This window comes from Bactrocera oleae, chromosome 3 (genome assembly GCF_042242935.1).
Source record: "Bactrocera oleae isolate idBacOlea1 chromosome 3, idBacOlea1, whole genome shotgun sequence".
In the NCBI taxonomy this organism is placed as follows: Eukaryota; Metazoa; Arthropoda; class Insecta; order Diptera; family Tephritidae; genus Bactrocera; species Bactrocera oleae.
This window is the reverse complement of record NC_091537.1, coordinates 61,418,016-61,442,613: the sequence shown is the minus strand read 5'-3', so window position 1 is coordinate 61,442,613 and position 24,598 is coordinate 61,418,016. Positions and strand designations below refer to the sequence as shown.

The 24,598-nt window shown below is 35.8% G+C and overlaps 1 protein-coding gene across 4 annotated transcripts; it reads right to left on the bottom strand.

Moving 5' to 3' along the window:
• Positions 1–20,488: 20,488 nt before the first annotated feature.
• Positions 20,489–22,998, bottom strand: Tektin-A (Tektin A). 4 transcript variants are annotated; one of them, XM_036364851.2, is made up of 7 exons: positions 22,821–22,998; positions 22,683–22,757; positions 22,351–22,607; positions 22,065–22,291; positions 21,318–21,612; positions 21,030–21,252; positions 20,489–20,957 (listed from the first exon to the last, which is right to left on the bottom strand). In XM_036364851.2, the coding sequence occupies exons 1-7, from the start codon at positions 22,866–22,868 to the stop codon at positions 20,580–20,582; spliced, it is 1,503 nt and encodes a 500-aa protein (XP_036220744.2). In that variant the 5' UTR covers positions 22,869–22,998; the 3' UTR covers positions 20,489–20,579. The 4 variants fall into 4 exon arrangements, with proteins under 4 accessions (XP_036220744.2, XP_036220743.2, XP_036220742.2 ...); XM_036364850.2 differs by having other exon boundaries at positions 22,683–22,760; positions 22,821–22,996; XM_036364849.2 differs by having other exon boundaries at positions 22,351–22,625; positions 22,821–22,996.
• Positions 22,999–24,598: the final 1,600 nt, after the last annotated feature.

Here is a 24,598-nt window from a genome sequence, read left to right as displayed (position 1 = left end):
CGCTATATCGTGCGCTTACCATTGAAGAAAAACGTCTTGATAGGTGAATCAAGAGGAGCAGCTATTCGAGCATTATTTCGCATGGAAAAAGTATTTGCGACTAACAAACGACTTCACAAAGAGTACACCATGTTTATGGAGGAACTCATCTCTATGGTACACATGGAACCAGTAGAGATGACAATAGATAAAGTTTAATACATGCCCTGCATGCGGTTGTAAAGACCACTAGTCAAACCACGAAACTGCGAGTAGTTTTCAATGCATCTATTAAGTAAACATCTGGGAATTCGTTAAATGACGCTCTCATGATAGGCCCACAACTTCAGCAAGATCTATTTTCTATTTTGGTTTGTTTTCGCACTCATCGTTTTGGAAACATAGCTGACATCGAAAAGATGTACCGCCAGGTTTATGTCACCAAAGAGGAGACCGATTATCAACGCATAATTTGGCGTTCTCATCCAGCAGATCCAGTACGTGATTATCGCCTTTTAAGGGTCACGTATGAAGTTTCTTCAGCATCGCATTTTGCCGTAAGGTCACTGCATCGAGCAGCACTTAACGCGTTATACGCAAGCAAAAAGGTTATAGAAGTTATAAAGTCAGACTTTTATATGGATAACATACTAACTGTTGCTGATACCTTTAATCTACTTGCTTTACTTAAAAAAAAAATGTTTCCCGGGCACTCTCTGCAAGCGGGTTCGAACTATGCAAATGGGGAACCAATTCTCAAAGGCTTAGAGACCAGATACTGCACGCATCTAAACAAATTTCACATTTCTTAGCCGATGGAGACCAAATCCGCACTCTTGGTACAGTATGGCACACAAACCATGATTGGCTTTCTATAGCAGTGAATTTCGACGACTTGCCTAACAAACTAACAAAGTAACAAACGTTTCTTTCCGATTCGAGCAAGGTATTCGATCCACTGGGTTTAATTGCGCTTTGTACGATTCGTTCTAAAATTTGGTTACAAAAACCTTGGCGCTCAAACGTGGATTGGGATGAACCAGTTCTTTCAGAAATTGCGAAGAAGTCGCATATGCAGCCGCACTTTATTGTCGTTCGCAGTCTCCGGAAGGTACGATTAGGGTCGTACTAGTAGCAGCGAAAACAAGAGTAGCGCCTCTGAAAACTACCTCGTTACCACGACGCGAGCTTTGTGCAGCTCATTTGGGAGCAAAGCTAGTGAAGCAAGTCCAATCAAATCTGAACTATACCTTCTCAAAATTATACGCATGGACGGACTCAATGATTACAATGGCGTGGTTGCAAGGCAACCCTAGCCGCTGGTCAGTATTCGTGGACAATCGCTAAATGTTCTCCCGACAATACACTGGAGACACGTCGCCTCCTAGCACAATCCAGCTGATTGCGCTTCAAGGGGCATATTAAAATCGCAACTGCTCACACATCAACTTTGGTGGCATGGTCCCCAATGGATACATGAAAACAACAGTAGTTGGCCGATCTCTGTAGAACCGCATGCAACAGATCTCGAACTAAAATCTAGCAAAGCTATAAGACTACTGACGGAAGCCGTTACGATTGGGATTTATTGACGAAGTACCATTCATTCAACAAACTTAAACGCATTACAGCTTATTTATTACGCTTCATCAATAATGCACGGTCTAGTGCCGGGATACCAAAATCCGGCATTTTATCCTGCGCTGAAAATCAGAACGCTGAAATAGCATTGGTAAAGTATACGAAGCAGTCTAGCACGACTGCAACCGTTTCTAGACTCAAAGGGTATCTTACGTGTAGGAGGCCGCATCCAAAACGTAACGCTATCGGACTTTGTTAAACATCCTATAGTAGTGCCGAAAAAATCACCGCTTGCTAAATTAATCGCGGTAGAAATACATCTTTTAACATTACATGGTGGATCTCAGATAATGCAAGCCGCGCTTCAACGACGATATTGGGTAACAGGCGTTCGTAACCTCGTCCGTGGTATATATCGAAAATGCATTCGTTACAGACGAGTGAGTTGCCAACCATTACAGCAGCTCATGGCTGAGCTACCTCCAAGCCGCGTCACTTCAGCCCACTGTTTTTTACATAGCGCAGTCGATTACGCTGGTCTATATCATCTTAAGCGCGCCTTAGGCACTTCGCTTCTAACTTACGAAGAATTTGCAACAGTACTAACTGAACTGAACAAATATAAACGACTTCGAAGTTCTTACGCCAGGACACTTCATGATTGGCGAATCGCTAAAGGGACTTCAAGATTCTGACGTTGAAGTCTTCAAGGGAACCATATATCAACGTTGGCAAAGCATTGTGCCGATTAGACAACACTTCTGGAATCGATGGCGAGATGAATATCTTGTCAGTCTTCAACGCCATTCGAAATGGATACGCTCAACGCAGAAAGATTATATCGTTATCATATATGAAGGCAACATTCTTGGCAGTTTTCGGGATTTCGGGGTTCGGGATTTGCTGTTGCAACTAAACTCGTGGCTCTTTTTATGTTTGCCCTGTTTGGGGTCAGATGGAAAACTTGTTTATATGAAGCATTCAATGATATCATTTGTGACAATAGACACAATCAAATTTGCTTGTGCAATCTTTGAGTGAATGCGCATGAGAAAAGCAATTTGTACAAAGTCGTTTTGTTCTTACAAAATTGTTACGATCGGAAATATTAAATTTTCTTGCAAAATTTGAGCTTATGCCCCCCTGTACGCAGTTCGCATGACGTTTGCTTATACTGTTCGAATGTGAACGATTGATTTTTAAGAAAACTTATATTTAAATTGTTGTTGCTACTGACTTGGGGTATATTGAAGCTTCTATTGAGGTCGTGTTGAATACTCTGGTTTAGTTATATTTTTGTCTATCCTTTTTGCGATTTCATACTGGGCATTTAAAAAGTCTTTTATTTGTTGCCACGTTGGGCATTTTCTTCGAGATGAGAGCAATTACTCCCAAAAAGTAATAATTTTCCTGGTAATGCTGCGGTGCATATATTCACCAGAATGGGATACCAATTGTCTGTTGGAATATTCTGTACCCATAGAAGCAACAACAATTTGAAAAAGTGGACTAAAGTTTGATAAATTCCTCACTTCTTTCTTTTTGAATTTTTGGCAAGTTCATTAATATCGTTACTTGCTTATCGACCAATATTTTTTCGTTTTCGTATCTTGATTTAAGGTAGTAATCTGGTAACTTGGGTTAAAAAAAATTTCAAATTTTTTTTGCTTAATTTGAAAGTACAATGTCTTGAAAATATACCTTACCAATTTCAGACAGAAATTCGAAATATTTCGGGAGTTATAACGAGTTTCCTAGAGCGCTTCGGACTCCAACCTTTACGGTTGTTGAACTTTAAACGCGTTTTTCTCAAAACATTGTTTCTCTGGTCGGCCCGGGTCCTAACTTTTTTTCTACTGAACCGTTTGCTTTTCAATTTTAACAGGCTGTTCTACGCAGCTACAGTTCTCGTCGGTAATAACGAGAATTTTTTTCACCCCTAACTTTTTCAAAGTCCGCCATTTTGGTATTTACCCTTGAAATTTAACTTCAGTAGTTCCGACCAGAATGACATGTCTATAGATTGAGAATACTCAAGAATATTTCATTTCAGATAACATCAAGAGCCAAAATTACCCGGGCCACCCACGTGCATTTTCTTTGAGGTTCCAATTTCGAGTGACAATAATAATAGTAATAAACTATTAAATTTTTTCAAATAATTTTTTTTTTTTATATAATATTTTCAATATGTAAATAAAAACTAAATATATCTAAATATTCAAGATAATTCATTTTTATCTTCCTATAAAAAACCACGCTCCAAAGAAGTCATGAAAATAGGCATAAGTTACCAGACTACTACCTTACGAGCTTCTAGGTGCAATTGTTTTAATAAGTTTTAATTGATCAGAAATTATTACTTTAGTGTCATCAAACTAGTGTAAGCAGTTTTCATATTTGACGTAAGCGGAAGATTTAAAATTTTCTGGTAGATCTGAGTCGTCAGAGTCTACTATTGCGTCATATGAAACTTGGAGACGTGTCCAGAAATTGTCGAGATTTACTTTCTTCATTTCTAATGCCGATTCAGAGTTGTCTTGAATCGGCGAAGATAAAAATGCAGTATGTTATCATACCATCACTCTCAGCAATTAATTTACTGTATGTAATGTCTTTATTCTGTAGCGACCTGTTTTGAGCGTGTAGCTTCTACAAATGCACATGGTTTCTTGGCATCAGAAATCATTTTAGGAATTTTCGAAAATTTAGTGGACTTAGATTCTTTTGAATCTTTGTTCATTTAGAAGATGTAAAATTAATACAATATATTTTTCTTTCGGTAGAGCACCGAAAACTCTCTTGCGTTAATAAGATATTTTTTTGCGAAACAATATATATAGACGCGTTTTTCTTTTTTATTAATCGAGTGTTTGTATTTACTTGCGTTTTTATACTCTCGCAACCTGTTGCTACAGAGTATAATAGTTTTGTTCACCTAACGGTTGTTTGTATCACCTAAAACTAATCGAGTTAGATATAGGGTTATATATATATAAATGATCAGGATGAAGAGACGAGTTGAAATCCGGGTGACTGTCTGTCCGTCCGTCCGTCCGTCCGTGCACGCTCTAACTTGAGTAAAAATTGAGATATCTTTATGAAACTTGGTAGACATGTTTCTTGGTACCGTGAGACGGTTGGTATTGCAGATGGGCGTAATCGGGCCACTGCCACGCCCACAAAACGCCATTAATCAAAAACAAATAACTTGCCGTAACTAAGCTCCGCAATAAGATACAAGACTGTACACAGGATCACATTAAGGAGGGGCATCTGCAGTTAAAAAAATTTTTTTTAAGTGGGCGTGGTCCCGCCTATAATAGGTTTAATGTGCATATCTCCTAAACCGCTAATGCTATAATAACAGAATTCACTGGAAGCAAATTTTTTTAGAACCTCTAGTTTCTGTAGTGTTCACTTTTCCTTGTAGGATTCCTAACACCAGATGCTGTCATACAGCCAGACCATAATCGATTTGCCTTTACTTTTCGTACTATTGCTCACTCTTCAGGATCAGTAAGGCGCTTTGGGCGGCCCGGCTGCGCCAAATTTTCAACAGTCTGGTGTTTACTATACTTATCAATAACTCTTTTTATTGTACAATGGTATCTACCAACTATTTCTCCGATCTCGCGTAAAGATTTAGCTTTTTTATGCAAATCTAATATAATTAATGTGGTTATTTGCTTACCTATTGCAAAATTTGATGTTTAAGTGACTATACTTCAGGAAAACCAATAGTAATATGCGAAAATATTTTTACAACACTCATTCGCTTCCTAAGAATATTTTGCGCTCTCCCAAAATAAGTATTAAAAACAAACAACGGCTCCTGAGACTGTTTACTTTTGTTTGAAGCGAAAAAACGAGAACATTTTTAATTTAAGTGAATTATTTTTAAGGGTGTTTAGTTTTTGTTTATTATATTGTATATACTAAGTTAAACTTTTATGAGATAAACATTGCATTTTATGACAAAACTTCTTGTTGTTGTGTTAAAGACTGCGTTTTAATAACATTTCAACGTGGGTTGAATTGCTGTTTACTTATTTTGGCCGCTCACAGCATTTGTTTTCTATTGTTTCTCGGGCCCGTTTATATTGATTGTGTGCTTTTACATTGGGACTCTTTTGACCCTCATTTTTTTCAAATTCTCTTTTGGTGTCGCTCTGTGCATTCACACGGGCAAAAAGAGTCCAGCAACTCGAGTCTAGTTTTTCTGCATTCTAATTTTCGTAAATATTTGTGCGGTTCGACTGCGCAACACTTAGAGCGTGTTGCATATTTCATTTGTATGTTGAGATGATGGTCACACATTTTGCTTGCAATGAATGGTAGAACAATATGCATAATACCTACCCGTTTAATAGTTTCAAAGAAATACTTAAGACGGGAATTCCCTAATCCACCCGAATGTATTGAATATCCGCTTCTAATATTTTCAAGGCCAAATTTATAACAGGAATTTCCTAATCTTTAAGTATTAATTATATTCTTTACTCCGTATTAAAAATTCATAATTTCTTTACTCCATAATATATATCTTAATTTTCTCCTTATTTACAATTTTTTAAAATATTTCTATTATTCTATGCATACATATTTGCATATTACATACAAAAAATAGATAACAGAATTAAAATTTGTGAACGAATTCATTTGAAACCGAGCGCTCTTGCAACCTTCCAAAGAATTTGAAAGAGTTAAGGAATGCTGAAAAGGGTAGCAGCGAGCTGTTACAAACAAGAAAATAAAGCGTACCACCCGAACACGAGTGGCACGGTCCCTTCGTCTTTCCTCGTCGTCCCCTCGCCAACAATAAACTGGTTTGGGTTACAAAAGAGTCCCAATGTAAAATCACACTTTGTAATTTATTTTAGTTTCCCGCCCTGATTTTTTCTTATGTATAATATATGTATGTATTATACTTATGTGTATATCTGTACGTGCTCAATGTCACTTTTGTTTTGTAAACTTGTTTGATTTTTTTTGTCGTCACCCGACTGTACTGCACTTTTTTTTTAAATAATTGTAACTGTTTTATATGTGTTTTGGTTTCTTACTGTACCCTTGCACTTTTTCATTTCACTTTTGTGTTCGTAAGTGTATATATAATATATGTATATGTACATATACATTGTGACCAGAAAGTTACCGGAAATTGTAAATAAAACGAAAATTTTTTAATCTTCATCAATATTTATTTTTTCGCCTTCAAAATATTCTACTTCTAAAGCGATACACATGTTCCACCTCTTTTCCCAATCATCGAAACATGCCTTGTAGGCGCTGTCCGGGATCGCCTTCAGTTTCCTCTGCGAATTTTCGGCCTTAATCGAGTCGAAACGGGTTTCTCGGAGAGGTAACTTGAGTTTTGGAAGCTAAAAAAAGTCGCATGGAGCCAAATCCCATGAATACGGTGGTTGATCGATGGTATTGAACGAGTTTTAAGTTTCTAAAGAGACTTGCACACGATGGTTTTTTTGCAAAAAATTCAGCTCTTTTGAAACAAGCCGATTATTGACGCGTCTCATGCCCAAATTATCGGTCAAAATCAAACGAGCTGCTTCACGGCCTATGTTTTGCTCACGTGCTACCTCCTAACACTCGCATGATGATTTTCGATCACGATTTCCTTCATTTTTTTGATGTTATCGTCAGTGGTAGACGTCGAAGGACGACCGGAACGAGGTATGTCTTCGACGATTTCTCGAAACCTCACAGGCTTTATACCAGTCGTAGATATTTTTCCATTGTAAAAATCGCAAATACTACTGAGGTCGACTGATTTCAAAAAACTGGTTGACATATCGCGCTCATTTGTGGCATAGTAATTAAGGATAGTGCTACCAACTTAACACAAAAAAAGGGCTGAAAAATATTTAGCGGTGACAGTTTAAATGACAAATTTTCTGGTCACAATATATATACATACATATATGTATATTTTTTTGTTTTACTTCACTTTTTTTGTTTTGTTCTATTTGCTTTAGAGGTAGATACATTTATTTTTTTTTTGTAATTACCGTATTTTGTTTTTGGTTTTTAATATATGTAACATTTTTTTTTTGATAACCGCACTTAACAAGTTTTGTTTATTTTGTTTTTTCCCTTAATTTTTTTTTATGTCAAATAAGATTTTTGAATTATGTTATTTTTAGAATATTTATCTTTTTATCCATAGATTTTCGGTTACGTATCGTAACGACTTGTTCACCTTTAATAAAACAGATTTTAAATTTTCGATTTTTTCCTCTTATTTCTTAAGAAATATCCGTGTACGCGTGTATGTACATATGTCGATGCGTCTGAACGAAAAAAAGAAGGTTCGTCGCAAGGACTGCCCTTTTTGTTAGTGGTGATCGAAGCTTATCATGAAAGCGGTCTTAGTCATCGCAAAATTGCTCAAAAAATTGAAAGAAGCCAAAACGTTGTTGGTAATTTTTTAAGAAGCAGAGCAGAATACGACAAAAATATGAAAGGCGGTATCAAACATGCAACCACTGCGTCAGTCATGAAGCAATTGTTAAGGCACGTCTGTCAACTGTGAAACGTGTGATATGGTCGGCTGATCACCTTAAGCGCTCGAAACTTAAAAACAAAACACCATTAAATAATGCACGCAAAGCTTAACGACTGCAATTTGTACGCAAGCACATGAGCTGGACAAAGGAATGGAACAACGTGGTCTTTTCCGACGAAAAGATACTTAACTTAGCTGGCCCAGAGGGGTACAAGTATTACTATAACGATTTACGAAAAGAAGAGCACTTTCTGAGCCGTTGCTACGCATGTGAAGGAGTACAAGGAGCCATAATGGTGTATAGATCTATATCAGACTATGGTATTTGCGACCTTAAATTTGGGACTTCCGAAATGAAAGCGAAAACCTCTAAATATCTAATTCAGAAAGCTCTTCCGCACTATACAAATATTTTTCACACTATTCAATGGACCTACCAGCACGATAATGCTGCCATACATACTGCTATGAAAAGAAATCGTTTTTGAACAATGAATAACATTTTTTATTTATTATATCGATATTATTATATTAATTTGTATATAATATTTACAATATTAAACATAAATTTTTGTACAGATTCTTATACATATATCCAAATTATATTTCTTTTTTCCTTATACTATTTAATTTCTATCATATATTTATACAATAATGTCACATATAATAACAAATTATATATATAATTTAAATTTTCTTAATTAGATTATTTACATATTTTTCTTAAAATTGTCTTAAAAACTACTGTCAAAATTCCTATACCATTCCAATTCGATTATATTATATTTGGAAAAAAAAAATGAAGAACTATTGCACTAAGTCTGAAATCTTTAGTTCGAAATATAGACACAAATACTGCCATGATAGCTGTGTACTGTCTCAAAAGTAATTGCATTTACACGGGAAGGATCCATGTTTAAAAATGCCCAATCAATTTGTGTATATAGAACCCGAATATTAATATTCAAACATTTAAACAAAACCGCTTCTAAAACTTTGCGGCCTGAATAAATTTTCTTTACAGCCTTTGATTCTATAGAGCAAGCAATACTATGCTTTGCATATATTATATTACAATGTCCCGTTTATTTCTGTTGGTTGTTTCCGTGCTATCTATCCTCAGCTCGTTAATTGGAGTAAATCCTGGTATATGAAAACTTTCGCAAGGATAACTCCAAGTTTCTACAAAACATAAAATATCTGAAGATAGCATCAAACAGTCGCTTTGTATATCATTAATGTGAAGACTCTGAACATTATGGAATAAAATTTGATGTCCTGATGTTCGGGAAATCATAAAATTGAAACTTGTTGTCAAAGCTTTAGTTGTGTTCAATTCCTTCAGTTCCCTAAATACGGGATCCGATTCAGAAAATTTGTTAGGAGGAATAAAATTTCCTATGATGAATAGACCTTCTGCAGAAGTAGCTCGACTACAAGCGACATATATTGAAGCTCTAGGCATTCTGGGTCGAGTATAAACTACAACTTTATTATATGTGGCACCCTGACTTTTATGAATAGTTATTCCCTCAGCCGGAACAACTGGATACTGATTTCTTTCAATTGAAATGTGTTCATTTCTTTTATATTGCACAGATTTTAGAACTTTTTCAATTGGTATCCAAGAACTTTCTAGAGGATGAGGCTTTTTTGATCGTGCTATCAAACCAACAGAAGGTTCCAAAAATTTAATCCACAGAATTGTTGGAAAAGAACAATGGAAATCAATTTGCATAAGTTGTCCAGCTGCCCCATTGACCAAGCCATCACACGTGTTTATGTTCACTGTAATCATATATTTGGCGGAGGTTTTTAGTGTCAATTCATAGGGCAGTCCCTGCGTTTCAGAAGTTTTGAAAAGTTTAACTCTTTCCAAAATATTATAATTTTCATTTATACCAATTCCTTTAACTGAGTCTTTTGCAGTTGAAAGGAAAGCTTCTGTTGGGATTCGACTGAGCTTAAGGGCCTTGAAATTATTTGTCTCTTCATTGGACCAAAATAAATGTATGGCATCATCGGGAACTTCTTCGAAATTAACTACTCGAGTTTCAATGAGTGATATGTCCTCATTTGTCATAGAATTGTAACGTTGGTTAAGAGCTTGATATATTGCAGATATCAAACGACGCTTTCCTACACCTGCACCGCCGCCAATGAACTCATAAAATGGGAGATTTGTTCTTAGGTGGTGCATCAAATGTGTCAAATAGGTTCTTTGCTTAGTATTTAGACTTTGAACTAAAGAATATAATTCCTCAACTGGAATTAAAGGGGGTAGTTTAATAAGTCTAATATTGCAATCAGATTCAGTGCCATTATCTGTTGAATCTTGGCCATGCAGGTCCAGCAAATTTATATTTGGGTTTATTTCTGTGTGTGCCAACACTCTGAACTCATTTTCCACGATAGGTACTTCATTTTGAGCACCTTCGTCCAAGTCTATTTCATTATAAAGACTTTCTAGAACATTTTCAAGTTCTCTTTGCTCAAAAACATCATATTTTCTTTGATTTTCCTCAATTATAATACGATGTGTTATGCAAGTCTGCTCATTATCGTTTTCAATGAGATCTTGCTGTTCATTTCGCCAAGGATAGTAAAGCATTAACATTTCGCGGAAATACTCAACTCTGGCCAAATATGGGTTAAACCGTCTATACCGAATAATACAAGGTTTGGAACGTTTTTTCACAAAATCGCCACCGTCTTTAAGAGGCATGACAACCCCGCTTTCTGGTAAATTATCGTCTTCTCTCTCTTCTTCTTCATGATCATTATCTAGTGCTCTTCTACTAGATTTCAAATATTTATACCTAGATGCAAAATCAGCTAAACAAAGAGTTTCTAACTGATCGGATCTTTAAACATAACGGTCTAAAATACCGGCTACGAATATTTCAGTCGAACCTGAAGGAAGGTTCTGAAGTTCCGCTCTAGGTTTTACCATTCGAACACGTTTCTCAGGTCAGATATTTCTGTGCCTGATATAAATTTGTGACCTATATGTTTAAGTTTTTGCTTAATAGTATAATTTCCAGCATTTACCTCTGATACAGCTTCTTTTAAGAGCCTAGAAGTTCCCCTGTTAGACTTGTTAATACAATTAATTATATATGAACAGGAAGCATATGCATCCAGTATATATTGGATATCCATATTTGTTCTATGGAGTTCCAAAATCAGAGGATTATAAGCGTTTATAAAACGATCCTGTAATTTTCTTTTTAGAAAAATTTTGGGTTTTGTTAAACTTGACCTAAGGGCTAACAAATAGTCATCAAAAGACATATTTGTTTACTATCAGACAGGAAATGTTCAACATCTTTTAAATTAAAAACGTCTTCTGTAGTCACATTTGAATTTAAAACGTTTTGAATTTTGAAAAAGTTTTCCTTGTGTCTTTCTGAATTTAGACTTGTTTCTGTAAGAGGTAACAGTATTTGCGTTGAAGGCATTGGTGGATATGGTATGTCAAAACGACAAAACTGTTGTCCTCTTATTTCCCTAGTACAAGACCGACTGTGGTTATGCTTTTGATAACCCAAATAATTTTCTAAGTGGCTGATCGAACCATCGGTAGAAATATAATTGTCAATAAAACTAATGATATCAGGGAATGTCTGAGGATCTTAAGGGTTGATCCTGGGAGTATTATTAAGCCAATACATGCCATGTACATGCGGGAAACCTCTCTGTTGAAACTCCACACTCCAGTAGAAATTTGTAACAAAATGCTCTCCACAAATGCCGGCGTTATCTTTAAAAAGCTTAAGAATTTGTCGATAGCGGTAGTCAAAATATCTAGCACAAGTAACCGCGTCTGACCGAACTAAGCGATATCTATCTTGGGTTGTTAAACTGTTGGCTTCCTCTTCCGAAATATCTTTAGAATCAACAGTTTTAGAGAGGATGACCAACAGCTTAACCCAGTGAGATTCTGCAGCCGATAAAGTGATAAAGAAGGTTGGAAGCCCAAATTGGTGAATCATAGCAATTGCCTTTTTCTTCTCAGCTTCCCAATGCGCAGGTGAGGATCTAACGCCTTTCAAAACCTTGTAACCATCATCGTGTTGAATCAAGTTTTGAACAAAGTTTTCGTTTAATATATTTTGGGCCGTAACTCGGTTACGACCTGAAAACTTTCTAAGGCAAATGGATGTACTATTCTTAATTTGTAGCAGTTCTAATTTTTTGTAATCATAGAACAACTTTGGAATGGTACACGCTCTTGTGTCAAAACGGCGAATTCCCGAACGTTTTATCTTGCTATACGTTTCAGAGCATGTACGCTTCTGCCCAACGTATATTGTTCCAAATGACAACTCCTCTGAATTATTATCTTGAATTATGTCAATTGGTCTTTGTCTTTCACCTGGCGCTATAACTAAACGGTTATAGTCTAAGTTTTCTACAGGAATATTGTCCAAAAGAGTTTCTTGACCGCCTGGATTTAGCTCTGAAGGTAAAAGTCCCGTGGGAATATTATTACCTGAGGGATTATCATGAGAAGTTTGTGCCGCACGAAAAGATTGAACCAATCGGGAATCCTCTGCAGATGCAACAAACGGAACTTCTTCTTGGTTATTAAATTCTGAAATCCAGTTTTGATTAATATGTATATTGTGCTCACGATACAGAGGGGTATTCACTAAGAACTGCAAAGCTTCCATAATCTTTGCGGGGCGTATGGTATCGATGATGTATTCCAAACGCCTTCTTAAGTGAATTTGTATAACATGAGCCTCATCACAGGACCTTATTGGAGATGTCACAATATTGTTAACAGAAATTGGTATATTAACAACAGCACCTTTGAGCAAACTCTGACCTTGATATCCTAACGGACGGATTGTCATAAAAGGCAATCTAGGCATTATGAGACGTTCTTCAATTGGGGTTAAACCTTTCAAACAATCCGGTATTTCAGGAAAGTCTAGACCGTTAATTAAACATATTTTTGGAACGTTCTTTTTAACAATCGCATTTTTGCAAGTAGCACAAAAATTGTAATTTCCATCTTTTGAAGGACATTTTTGCATTAAAAAGAAAGCGGATGCAGTCTTCGGGTAACCTTGCACAATAGTTTCGAAATTTAATTTGCGAACTTGGTGTGAAAACCATAAGCCGCCGCAGCAAATACATATTTCAGTAGGGCCCTTATTTATATTTTGGAAATAAATGTTTTTGAAATCTGTTAAATTGCCACTATTATCAGTTTCTATAACATTATTTTCTCTCGGTCATCGGATTCGTTGGGACTGCCTTTGGTTTTCAATTTGTCTATTTAGTGGGTTATCTCTACGAAGGCGAACTTGACCTTGTCTAAGGCGTCTCTGATTCAAAATTTCTTCCCTCATACCCCTCCTACTAAGCTGTCGACGTTGTGTTTCTCTATCACTCTCCTCTTTCCTTATTTCAGGATTTCTTCTTGCATGTTCCCTTTGCAATCGGGGTCTTCACGCCGAGACCTATGACCTCGAGTATCTCTTATTTGCTCTTCAGAGCGAATTTGTGGATCTTACCGCCTTGTTCTATGTTGAACAGTATTTGCAATTTGCTCAACAGATCGAACCTCGGGGTCTTCACGCCGAGACCTATGACCTCGAGTATCTCTTATTTGCTCTTCAGAGCGAATTTGGGGATATTGTCGCCTTGTTCTATGTTGAACAGTATTTGCAACTTGCTCAACAGATCGAACCTCGGGGTCTTCACGCCGAGACCTATGACCTCGAGTATCTCTCATTTGCTCTTCAGAGCGAATTTGGGGATATTGCCGCCTTGTTCTATGTTGAACAGTATTTACAACTTGCTCAACAGATCGAACCTCGGGGTCTTCACGCCGAGATCTATGACCGCGAGTATTTCTTATTTGCTCTTCAGAGTGAATTTGGGGATCTTGCCGCCTTGTTCTATGTTGAACAGTATTTGCAACTTGCTCAACAGATCGAACCTCGGGGTCTTCACGCCGAGACCTAAGACCTCGAGTATCTCTTATTTGCTCTTCAGAGCGAGTTTGCGAATCTTGCCGCCTTGTTCTATTCCGAACAGTGTTTGCAACTTGCTCAACAGATCGAACCTCGGGGTCTTCACGCCGAGACCTATGACCTCGAGTATCTCTTATTTGCTCTTCAGAGCGAATTTGCGGATCTTGCCGCCTTGTTCTATGTTGAACAGTATTTAAATTTTGTTCAAAAGACCGTACCTCGAGATTTTCCCGCCTGGTTCTATGTTGATTTGTATTGATAATTTGTTCGGACAGAGGTATATCGGAATCTAATCTACGATTAGCGTGACTTACAGTGTTTTGTGACTGCTCACTATCTCTATATAAAGAGTTTGCACGAAGAACTCTCATACGTCTTCTATTCTGAAGACGACTTAGTAATATAGATTTTATACTTAATCTAGGCATAATTAATTAATAATAAATGGATTAATATGTAAAATACTTATAGATAATACTTATATAACTCAGTCCGTCCGGGTGTTAAAAGTTGGGTCCTAGGTGCTGCTCTCTTTCACTGTAATTCCTTGTAAGTCCTTGCTATGACTCCTTTCCTGTTCCGTGTATAGGTACTGTGGTATACTGGTGCACATATGTATATGTGTTTGCTCGCCACTGTATATAATACGGTTTTGCTCGTCACTGTTTATAATAATACTTTAAACACTATATAACTAATACACTAAAATTAGTTTGAATAAAGCACTTTGCTGGTAAAGACATCTGGTGAAACTGAAACTACAAACACAGTGTACTGATATTTATTATACTCTTGCAACATGTTGGTACAGCTTACGTACTTTTGTATACCTATATATTACTTAGCTATTCACTAACATAATAATACATAATATTTAGTTATATTTATATTTTAGAAATTAGTAGTTTATTTCATTGTATTGAAATTAAGTTCTCGGAAAACCCCTCCGTAAATTACTTTTGTTAAACGCTTTCTAAAACAGGGGGATCTATGGTACCTATTTTGAAGGGTCTACCCATGAAGGCTAAATTAACAATAACTTACATATAATTAAGTATGGTATGGTGATAGACAGTAGCATGTAAACCGATGGGGTCGCAGTTTATCTATAACCACATAAAAAGGGTCTTTAGCCCTTTTGATACTACATTACTAATATTTATTTCAGGCAATTTTTTCTAGAAAGATTTTTTTGGTCTATGCAAAGTGCAGCACTCTAAGAAACTTTTTTAGCATTGTTGTCTGGTATATTTTATAATAAGTTCAACATGATGGCTGAGAAAATATATACCTAACCACTGATTATCACCAAATACTAGAAGAGATATATGTATATAGAAATCTATATCTATCACTTTAGGTGATGCAAACAACTCTTTGGTGAATGTTGCAACATGTTGCGAAAGTATAAAAATATTGCGAAAGAATTCAACATTCATTACTCGATTATTATTTGGTATCTTATTAACTTATGTTATTGATCATAGATTTATTTTGTGTCAATACTATTTTTTCTCCGAAATGTTAACTTTTATAAAAAGAAGCTATTTAACTCAAACATGGTATATGTGATATAAACTGAACCAAAGGGGTTAGATTTAATATGTCGGGTATATGAGGTTGCTGTTGTACCAGAGGAGCGGAAATCAGTATATTAGGGTTATAAGGTTTAAACAAAGTCTAGACCAATTTCATTCATATGCAGCGATATACATTATTTTTAAGAAAAACTGTCCATTTAATTTCATTAAATTATCAAATTGACGAAAAAATTATACCATAAGTAGTACATGTGAGCTGGGAAAATCAAAGACCAGAAAATTCCTCCAAACCGTATATTAAAAAATGTTGAATTAAACATTCATTATTAAATGATATCGTGATTAAATTAAAATCAAATTTGGCATCTTCTTGACTTATATTAAAGGCCAGAAACTTAGTCTCAGTTTTATTGCTTGAAGTGCGATATACATAAGTATGAATGTGATATTAACTCCACCAAAGTGGCTAAATTTTATAATATAAGCTTAGGTGGCAAACGTCAACCAGAGAATCGGAATTCATTATATGAAGGTGTGAGGTTTAGACTTAGTATATACTAATTTCATTCTAATTCAGCGTCAAACCACATAATTTTTAAGAAATCTTTTCCACTTAATTTCGTTAAAATATCACGTTGATCAACCGGAACGGTGTAAAGTCAGGTGGAAAGACGGAAATCATATATATATTGGGGATAGAGAAATATATTAATTTTAAAATTGTTCAGATATACTCGAGAACATATTTTGAAGCAATTTTATATATAAAAAAAAATATTAATAGTCACTGACCGACATATTCGGCATAAAACTGGTTAGAATAACGAAAAGCATTATAAGTATTATATGGAATTTGAGGGTAGTATTAACCCGATTTTATTAATTTTTTCCAATACCACATACTACTAACATGCCACAGACTAATAAAATGCTCCCACTTTTCATTAAGGTACCTCACATACCATCACCAATCAAATGGAGTAAAGTCAGACGAATGTTCGAAATCCTGATATTAGTTACATGGGGGCTAAGGAAAATTTTCACCCGAGTTTATCTTGTTATGAGTAAAACACGCTCTCTCATTTTCATTGAGATAACTCACATATGCGGTATAAAGTCACGCGGAAGTTCAAAAATATTTATTTTAGATATATGAGGGCTACAAGAACTATTGATCCGATTCAACCTATTTTTGAAACAAAGACATACTATTATCGATAGTTTCATTTATTTATTCTATTATATGAATTTCAATTATATATCTTACACAATGGCCGATATTTACGGTAAAAAGTCAACTATAGGTACTGGGGTCCACATATTCAGTACCTAGGGGCTTGAACAGTTTTGGTTCGATTTAGAGAATTTTTGGTCACAAGGTGGCATACTTTAAACGTATTATTCGCGCAAACTTTTACGCCGATATAATGATTGTTGCTTGATTTGCATAGTGGAAAGTGAAAGAATCAAGTGGAATTTAAAATGGTGTCATATGGAAAATAGGCGTGGTTGTAATCCGATTTCGCCCATTTTCGCACCATAACATAGAAATATAAAACGAATGTTATGTACCATATGTATTTAGTTGAAATCGGTTAAAAAGATCCCAAGATATGGGTTTTCACTTAAAAGTGGGCGGTGTCACGCCCACTGTCTAATTTTGAACGCGGTTCTTATAAAGTTATCTCATACCATCCCTGAGATAAAATTTAATGTCTCTGGCGTGTTTAGTGCTTGATTTATCGCGCTTTTAGTAGTTTTTAACAGTACCGTTACATGGGGAGTGGGCGGGGTTGTCACCCGATTTTCACACCGTAGGTAGAGGTGTTAAAAACATTTGCTTCCAATGAATTTTGTTATTATAGCTTTAGTAGTTTAGGAGATATGCACATTAAACCTATTAGGGGCCGGACCACGCCCACTTAAAAAAAAAAATTTAAGTGCAGACGCCCCTCCCTAATGTGATCTCGTGTACCAAATAACAGTCTTGTATCTTATTGCGGAGCTTAGTTATGACAATTTATTTGTTTTTGATTAATGGCGTTTTGTGGGCGTGGCAGTGGTCCGATTACGCCCATCTGCAATAAAAACCGTCTTACTGTACCAAGAAACATGTGTACCAAGTTTCATAAAGATATCTCAATTTTTACTCAAGTTACAGCTTGCACGTACGGACGGACAGACGGACGGGCAGACAGTCACCCGGATTTCAACTCGTCTCTTCATCCTGATCATTTATATATACATAACCCTATATCTAACTCGATTAGTTTTAGGTGATACAAACAACCGTTAGGTGAACAAAACTATTATACTCTGTAGCAACATGTTGCGAGAGTATAAAAAAATAATAAATTTATGAAAATCATTCTTTTAGATCTAACTAAAATAAGATTTAAGAATTATTGATATAAAGCGAACCGGAACTTTAAAAATCTTATATTAGGTATATGATAGATGGGGGTAGTATTGAACCGCTTTATCCATTTTTGCTATTACCAGATATTATTAACAGAAAAAGATGATATCTGAGTTTGATTAAGGTACCTCACATACCATCATACAATATATAGCGGCTAGGACAAGTTTTCACCCGATGTTTTCCATTTTATGCACAGAGATACATTGTTATTAGATAACTCACATACTGATCGATATTTGCGGTATAAAGTCAGCCGGAAGTTCGAAAATTTTTTCTATTATAAGGAATTTTATGAGGACATTCTCTAAGTTTCTATTATATACCTCACAGGTTGCCCGATATTTTCGATAAAAATTTTGCAATAGGAACTGGGGTTTATATATTCGGTACCTGGGGCCTTTTTGGTGGTGGTACACCTTAAAGACACTATTCGTGCAAAGTTTTATCCGAACACATAAATTGATTCTTGATTAATACACTGGAAAATGAAAGAATCAGACGGAATTTAAAATTGTGTTATACGGGCAGTAGGCGTAGTTTTTGTCTGAATTCGCTCATTTTCACACTGTGTAATATCATTATAATGCTACATACCGAATTTGGTTGCATCCAACTTTTAAACATTTTTTAGCTCACAGGTGCCACTTGCTACCGAAATCCTCTGTGCCATATTACAGTTTTATATATTTATTTAGCGCTTAATTATGGTATTTTGTAGGTTTTCATATAATCTCGTTTTGTGGGCGTGGCAGTGGTTCGATTACGTCTACCTACGAACTCGTTCTTATTTTAAAATTTTTATGAGTAAAGAAGAAAAGTATCGCTTCGAACGTAAAAACATGAGTAGATCACAAAAGGACATACATATGTTGCTGGTCTAGAGCAGCTCATATTCTGCGATAAACCATATTGTAACCTCACCGCATTTGGGTCAGTTGGGCAGTGTTCAAGGCGGCTTAATGAACTTTGCTAAGACCAAGTAGTTCAGAGGACTTCGTGCGTTCCACTTTAGGCCAGAAGTATCTCGCAGCGGCAAAACTTTTGGTTTTTAACCAACACTTGCCAAGCTCACGCGAGGTCTATAGAGCACAAGAGGACAGCAGAATGCCGACTCGTTGCCACTGTGTTGAAACTGTCTGCGAGCTCAAAATCAGCATTGGAATTTTGCTATCGAATTGAATGTACACCTCTGAGAAATAAGCTGCACTTCGAGGTAGTACATCTTTTGCTACATTGTTGGCAGCCACCTCCGCTTGAAAGATACTGCACTGGTCTGGTAGCCTTAAACTAGATTTGATGGAGAGCTCCCAACAGAAAACTGCCTTTCCCTCGCACATATTCCCTCAGTTTCGATCTATTCGTGAAATAGCTCACTGCACCGCTTCTCCAGCGGCTTCGCTCTGCCCACATGTCCTACTCACGTTTATGCGCAAAGAAGGAAGCGGCTGCCAAAAGTTCCACAATGCCTGCATTTGCCCACTTGGTTACTATACATTCAGTACCCTTGAGTAAGATATAGACAGTGTTTAGGAATTTTACATTGTTACATTGTTTGTGTAGGAAATTACCACCATATCCTTCAATAGGTCGTGCATAACCAGGATATAGAGTAAGAGAGATAGAACGGCGCTTTGCGGGGTAGCTCTATTTAGATAGATAGAAATAATTTGAGGATTGCCTGTGACTTAAGGTCTATTGTGCCCTCCCCTCTGTCACAACGAATCACATAAGCATTCTGCTTGGAAAATGCTTCGAAAACGTTTCATAGGTATGTGGCTTTGACCATATACAAATTTTTGATGATCCATATACAAATTTTTATCTCGTTATCTTCATTTGTGCTTGATTCGTATACTGTAAAGTTAAAGGATCAGATGGAATTTACAATTTTCATGTATGGGAAGTAGATGTGGTTGCGTGCTCATTTCCACACTATAAATTAAAAATGTCAGGATAGTGTCATGTACCGAATTTTAATGACATTGGTTGCTCCTATGAAGCTACCTAGCCTAGTGAGTTATCCCACTTTCAGTAGTTTTCAATCTAACCGGTATTTGGAGAGTGAGTGGTCGAAGGAGATGCCAAAAATATCTGTCTCGAGCAATTTGGTTGATATAGCTTAAATTGTTTGTGAGGTATGTACATTAAACCTGCCCAAAATTTTTTATCTTAATTTGGAGCTTAGTTATAGCCTTTAATGATATTTTGTGGGATTGGCAATAGTCCGATTACGCTCGCCCACAATACATTTTATCAAGGGACACAAAGATACAAAATTTCATTATGATATCTTAATTTTTACTCAAGTTATCGCTTACACAGATGGATGGAAGCAATGTGACTCGTCTCGTCATCATGATCATTTATGTATATTAAACCCTACATCTATCTCGATTAGCACAAGTAAAAAGAGCAAAAATATATTTATAATGATAAGAAAATTCAACCCTTTGTGGTAATCAAATATGTCTTTTTCGTATTACATCTGATAGTTGTAAAAATATAACTACACATTCAATGTCATTTTTATTGTTTCTAATTTACATATTAGCGAACCCACTTAATGCACTTGCTGATGGATAGTGGGAGCGAAGCAACATGCAGCGGTCTCGATCCAACCACAATGTCCGTCGTTTCAACATGATTTCCCGTTCCAGAGTGCTACGTGTTTGCATGAGACCAGTTTTGATATTTTCTGCTGCATCCAACTCAGATAACATGGCTGTGACTCCGCTTTGTATTGTTGACACTTCGTCGATGAGATCTTGCTGAGCAAAATCACGACAATTCTCAACATTAGGCCTGAAGCTACGATTATCCACGCGAGTTTGAGCCACTTTCATAGCTGCATCAAAGCTACGAACTGCACGATGTAATTGAACAATACGTGTCTCAGTATCGGCTAGCTTTTGGAGGCACTGAATGTTTTGGAAAAGAAAACAAACATTATAAATCAGAGATAATAATTATTTTTATGGTAATACGCCTACATCGCGCAGCTCATTTTCAAATCGTTGTAGATTTTCTTGAGTGCAATTTATGCGGGCAATAAACGCACGTTCTACCACATCTGCCTGATTGCGTATATCACGAGCAGCATTCATCAAGATATAATTGAGTGTTTGTCGTAGTTTAATAGATTTTTGTCGACATTTCTCACATTCCTCCAATGTTTCTTTGCTGAAATGCTCCCAGTATTGTTCGGATGCTTGCCTGAGAAAAGTGATCACATATTTTTTTATCCTTTTTATACTCATATTATTATTATTATTACTCACTCAGGTGGCTGGCGTATTGCCCCAGGCCGAAACATTATTGTTTTCGAAAAGTTATTAAGTCCCACATTAATTGTATCAATTTCATAAGCCTCTTTTTTGTCACTCCAATCATATTCAAGGCGTTGTCTTGCTGTACGATTTTCTACCTGTTGTTGTTCAAAATCTTCCAATGTTTTTTTAAGCTGCTGTCGTATCTCTGCAATCAGCGCCAATTCATTAATAAGCTCTTCCTCAGGCGTGTCTCGAACCAATTCGGTATCGGGTCGCCCTGCACGCTTCTCTATACACTCTTTAGCTAAAATACCGTAAATATTCCACATTATTAAGCTTGTTCAAAAACAAAACCTAGTGCTTTAAAAATTTTTAAAATTTTCAAACTGAAAATTGAAGTAAATTTTAACCTGTGTTTGTGGATTTGTACGAAATAAAGAAGTGTAAAATATATTTTGCGGCCATATTTTATTAATAAACGTGTCGTGTGTGAATTATGTATTCGTTGTAAAGCGAATTCGTAGAACGATTGAGCTCTTATTACTAAACTAACTTACATATGTATAAGTATTATAAGTCGCATTAGTAATATAAATAACAAAAGTAGATGTGAGTCAACCAAAAGAACGAAATGCATTATATTGGGTAAATGGGAGGTGGTGTAAGCAATATCGATGTTACACGATAATTGAATTTCATTACAGAATTTCTAATAGTAAACCACTAATTTTCTCACTACTTTAATGAAGCACTTGCCTATCGATTCAGGAACACCCAAAATAACCAAGGATTTTTTTAATCGGATTCGTTCCTCTTCCAAGGTACTGATTTCATCTGCCATACTTTTTATAGCCGTTTCCAGCGTAGTCTTCCACTTGCCTACAAGTTGGGAGCGTTGTTTTAAATTTTTTGTTGTTTCCGCCTGTGTCTTCTCGACCATCGCACTAATACGCATAAATGCAGTTTTCGAGTTGTACTGGTTTCTATTCGTATTTAAATAAAAACGTTATTGGGATGTATATAATAATTTAATGAGAAATACTTAATAGCTTTATCAAAAATATCATTGGTTTTTTGTAAAGTCTCCTTATTTTTTACGCGCCATTCATTGGAGCTGAATCGTGTTATTGAATAGCGGTCTACAACCGGGCGTGTGCCTGTTAAACCAGCCATAGGACTCCAATCCACTTTTCCTGTAGCCCATGGGCCTACGGGACCCATCGGTTTGAGCAGATCTTTAGAAGGAAGCTCATCACCCGATTGTGGAAGATAGCATGGGGGATTCTCGAATTCGTCTACCTTTGGATTGAATGACAGCTATAAAAATGGGAATTTATATACGAAGGTCTTATCTTCTCTTTTAATTTAATTTACGGCTATGTTCAATTCATTATTTTCTGGCAGCTGCATAGCTGTATCCATTCGTTTACACTCATCATTTGAGGTTAGCTTCTGAAAATATTAAATTATTAAGAAAGAGACCAAAAGTACTGTGCTCATAGCTAAACATACATTATCCACCTGCTCAACAAATTGAGTATTGCAAGAGTCAGCTTCCATTTGGAATTATAAAAAAAATATGTCTCGTATACACAAATAAAACTAATCAATTTATAATTTCACACATAAATTTTTTCTTTAGAAAGTATTATTTTGACATTCTAAATATATTTTAATTTGGTAACTAAGCATTTTCATCGAGCACATGCGCATGACGAAATTTTCCAGTAGTATCTCTAAGCAAGTAATCAATCTAAATAACGAGCGAATGGGGATCATTTAGCCAAAGAAAAGGTGGTGTGAGCACTTTCATAGGACAAAACTAGCAAAAGCCAAGCAAGTTAATCCGCCAGGAAAATTCCCTGATATTGAGGGAGAAAAAGTTTAATATGAAAAATATCGAATTGGAAACTGTCTTAATAATTTACTTTGAAGTGTTTACACCACTCTTACACATTTCAATATTTTTTCAGAGTAAATTGGAAAAATATATTGTTTTAATTTTTCTTCCCTTAGTTCAAATTCTGTTGGGTATGCTGGGTGAGCGGCGACCACGCGATTTTTCTCTAATACTTACATATATTATATTTTCAAAATCGTGATATCTTTTGAATGGACTGTCCGAATCGAATAATTCAAAAAGTTATAAAAATCATTGAATCAGTCTTGAATATGAAGTAATTAATATTGATAAGGATAAATATCAAAATACAAATATAACATGACGTAATTATAACAGTTAGACTTAGGTGACCACATTTTTTCCGGCAAAATCCGGGACGGTTTTTTTGTCATCGATTTTTTCCATATTATAATTCACTGAAAATCGCAACATATAATAGAGCAACACAATTTTATTGAAAAATGATGGAAATGATAAAAGAGAAGGAAAGAAATATTAAAAATGATTAAAATTTTCAATCGCTGTCTGGTTTGATCGTTTGTATATCAGTTGATGAAGTGGAGGGTGTTTCCGGAATTGTTGAAGACGTCTTCGGTCTGACGTATTTCTCTTATTGACTGATTTATCGAAGAAGCTCGGGGTATGATTTTAAGTGAGTAAAAAATTCCAACAAGAAAATTTTAAATTATTCTTCACAAATAAAACCGACTTCACGGTGCTGACTTGTAGGCGAGTTTTTTCGCATGTAAATATTCTGTTAATGGTGGAAAATATGCATTCCACTAGTGCCGAAGTTCCTGGTAGTGTCAGAGCATCGGTCTCTGAAAGCTCAATAAATGGTATGTTTTGTTTCAACAATTTGAACCCAACGTTTGTCAACGGATGTCTGCTATTTGCTCCATTCATCAATTCGTTAGACACCTAGATACTGAGAAAAATAAGTGAATTGTTCGAGCAGCTTATGTGAAGTAGTGTCTGCATTCAAAATATTATTTTTTGTGAGGAAAATAAACGTTTTCTCAATTTTTGCACAGTTGAGTTCATCAGTAAGTAGCACCCAATCAAATAGTTTTACATGTGCAAACTGTTGAGTCCATAAGATATTTGTAGCAATCACCTGATTGACATATTGAAGATAATTAAAAATGAGAAATCGAAAATTGAGGTGTGAAATAAAATATTTACTTCGAAATTATTTCGCTTCTACTTCAAATTGGTTCAAGTCATAGTTTTCTTTCTTCAGGTTCTCCATTTCCGCTTTTACTTGCGTTGGTTGGTTCATTAAATGTTGCAAGTGTTTGTAATTTGCAATTGCTGGAATATCGTCGCCTTCAATTTTCTTTATTGTTTCTTCGAAAATCATGGCCTAAAATTAATGAGATAATAA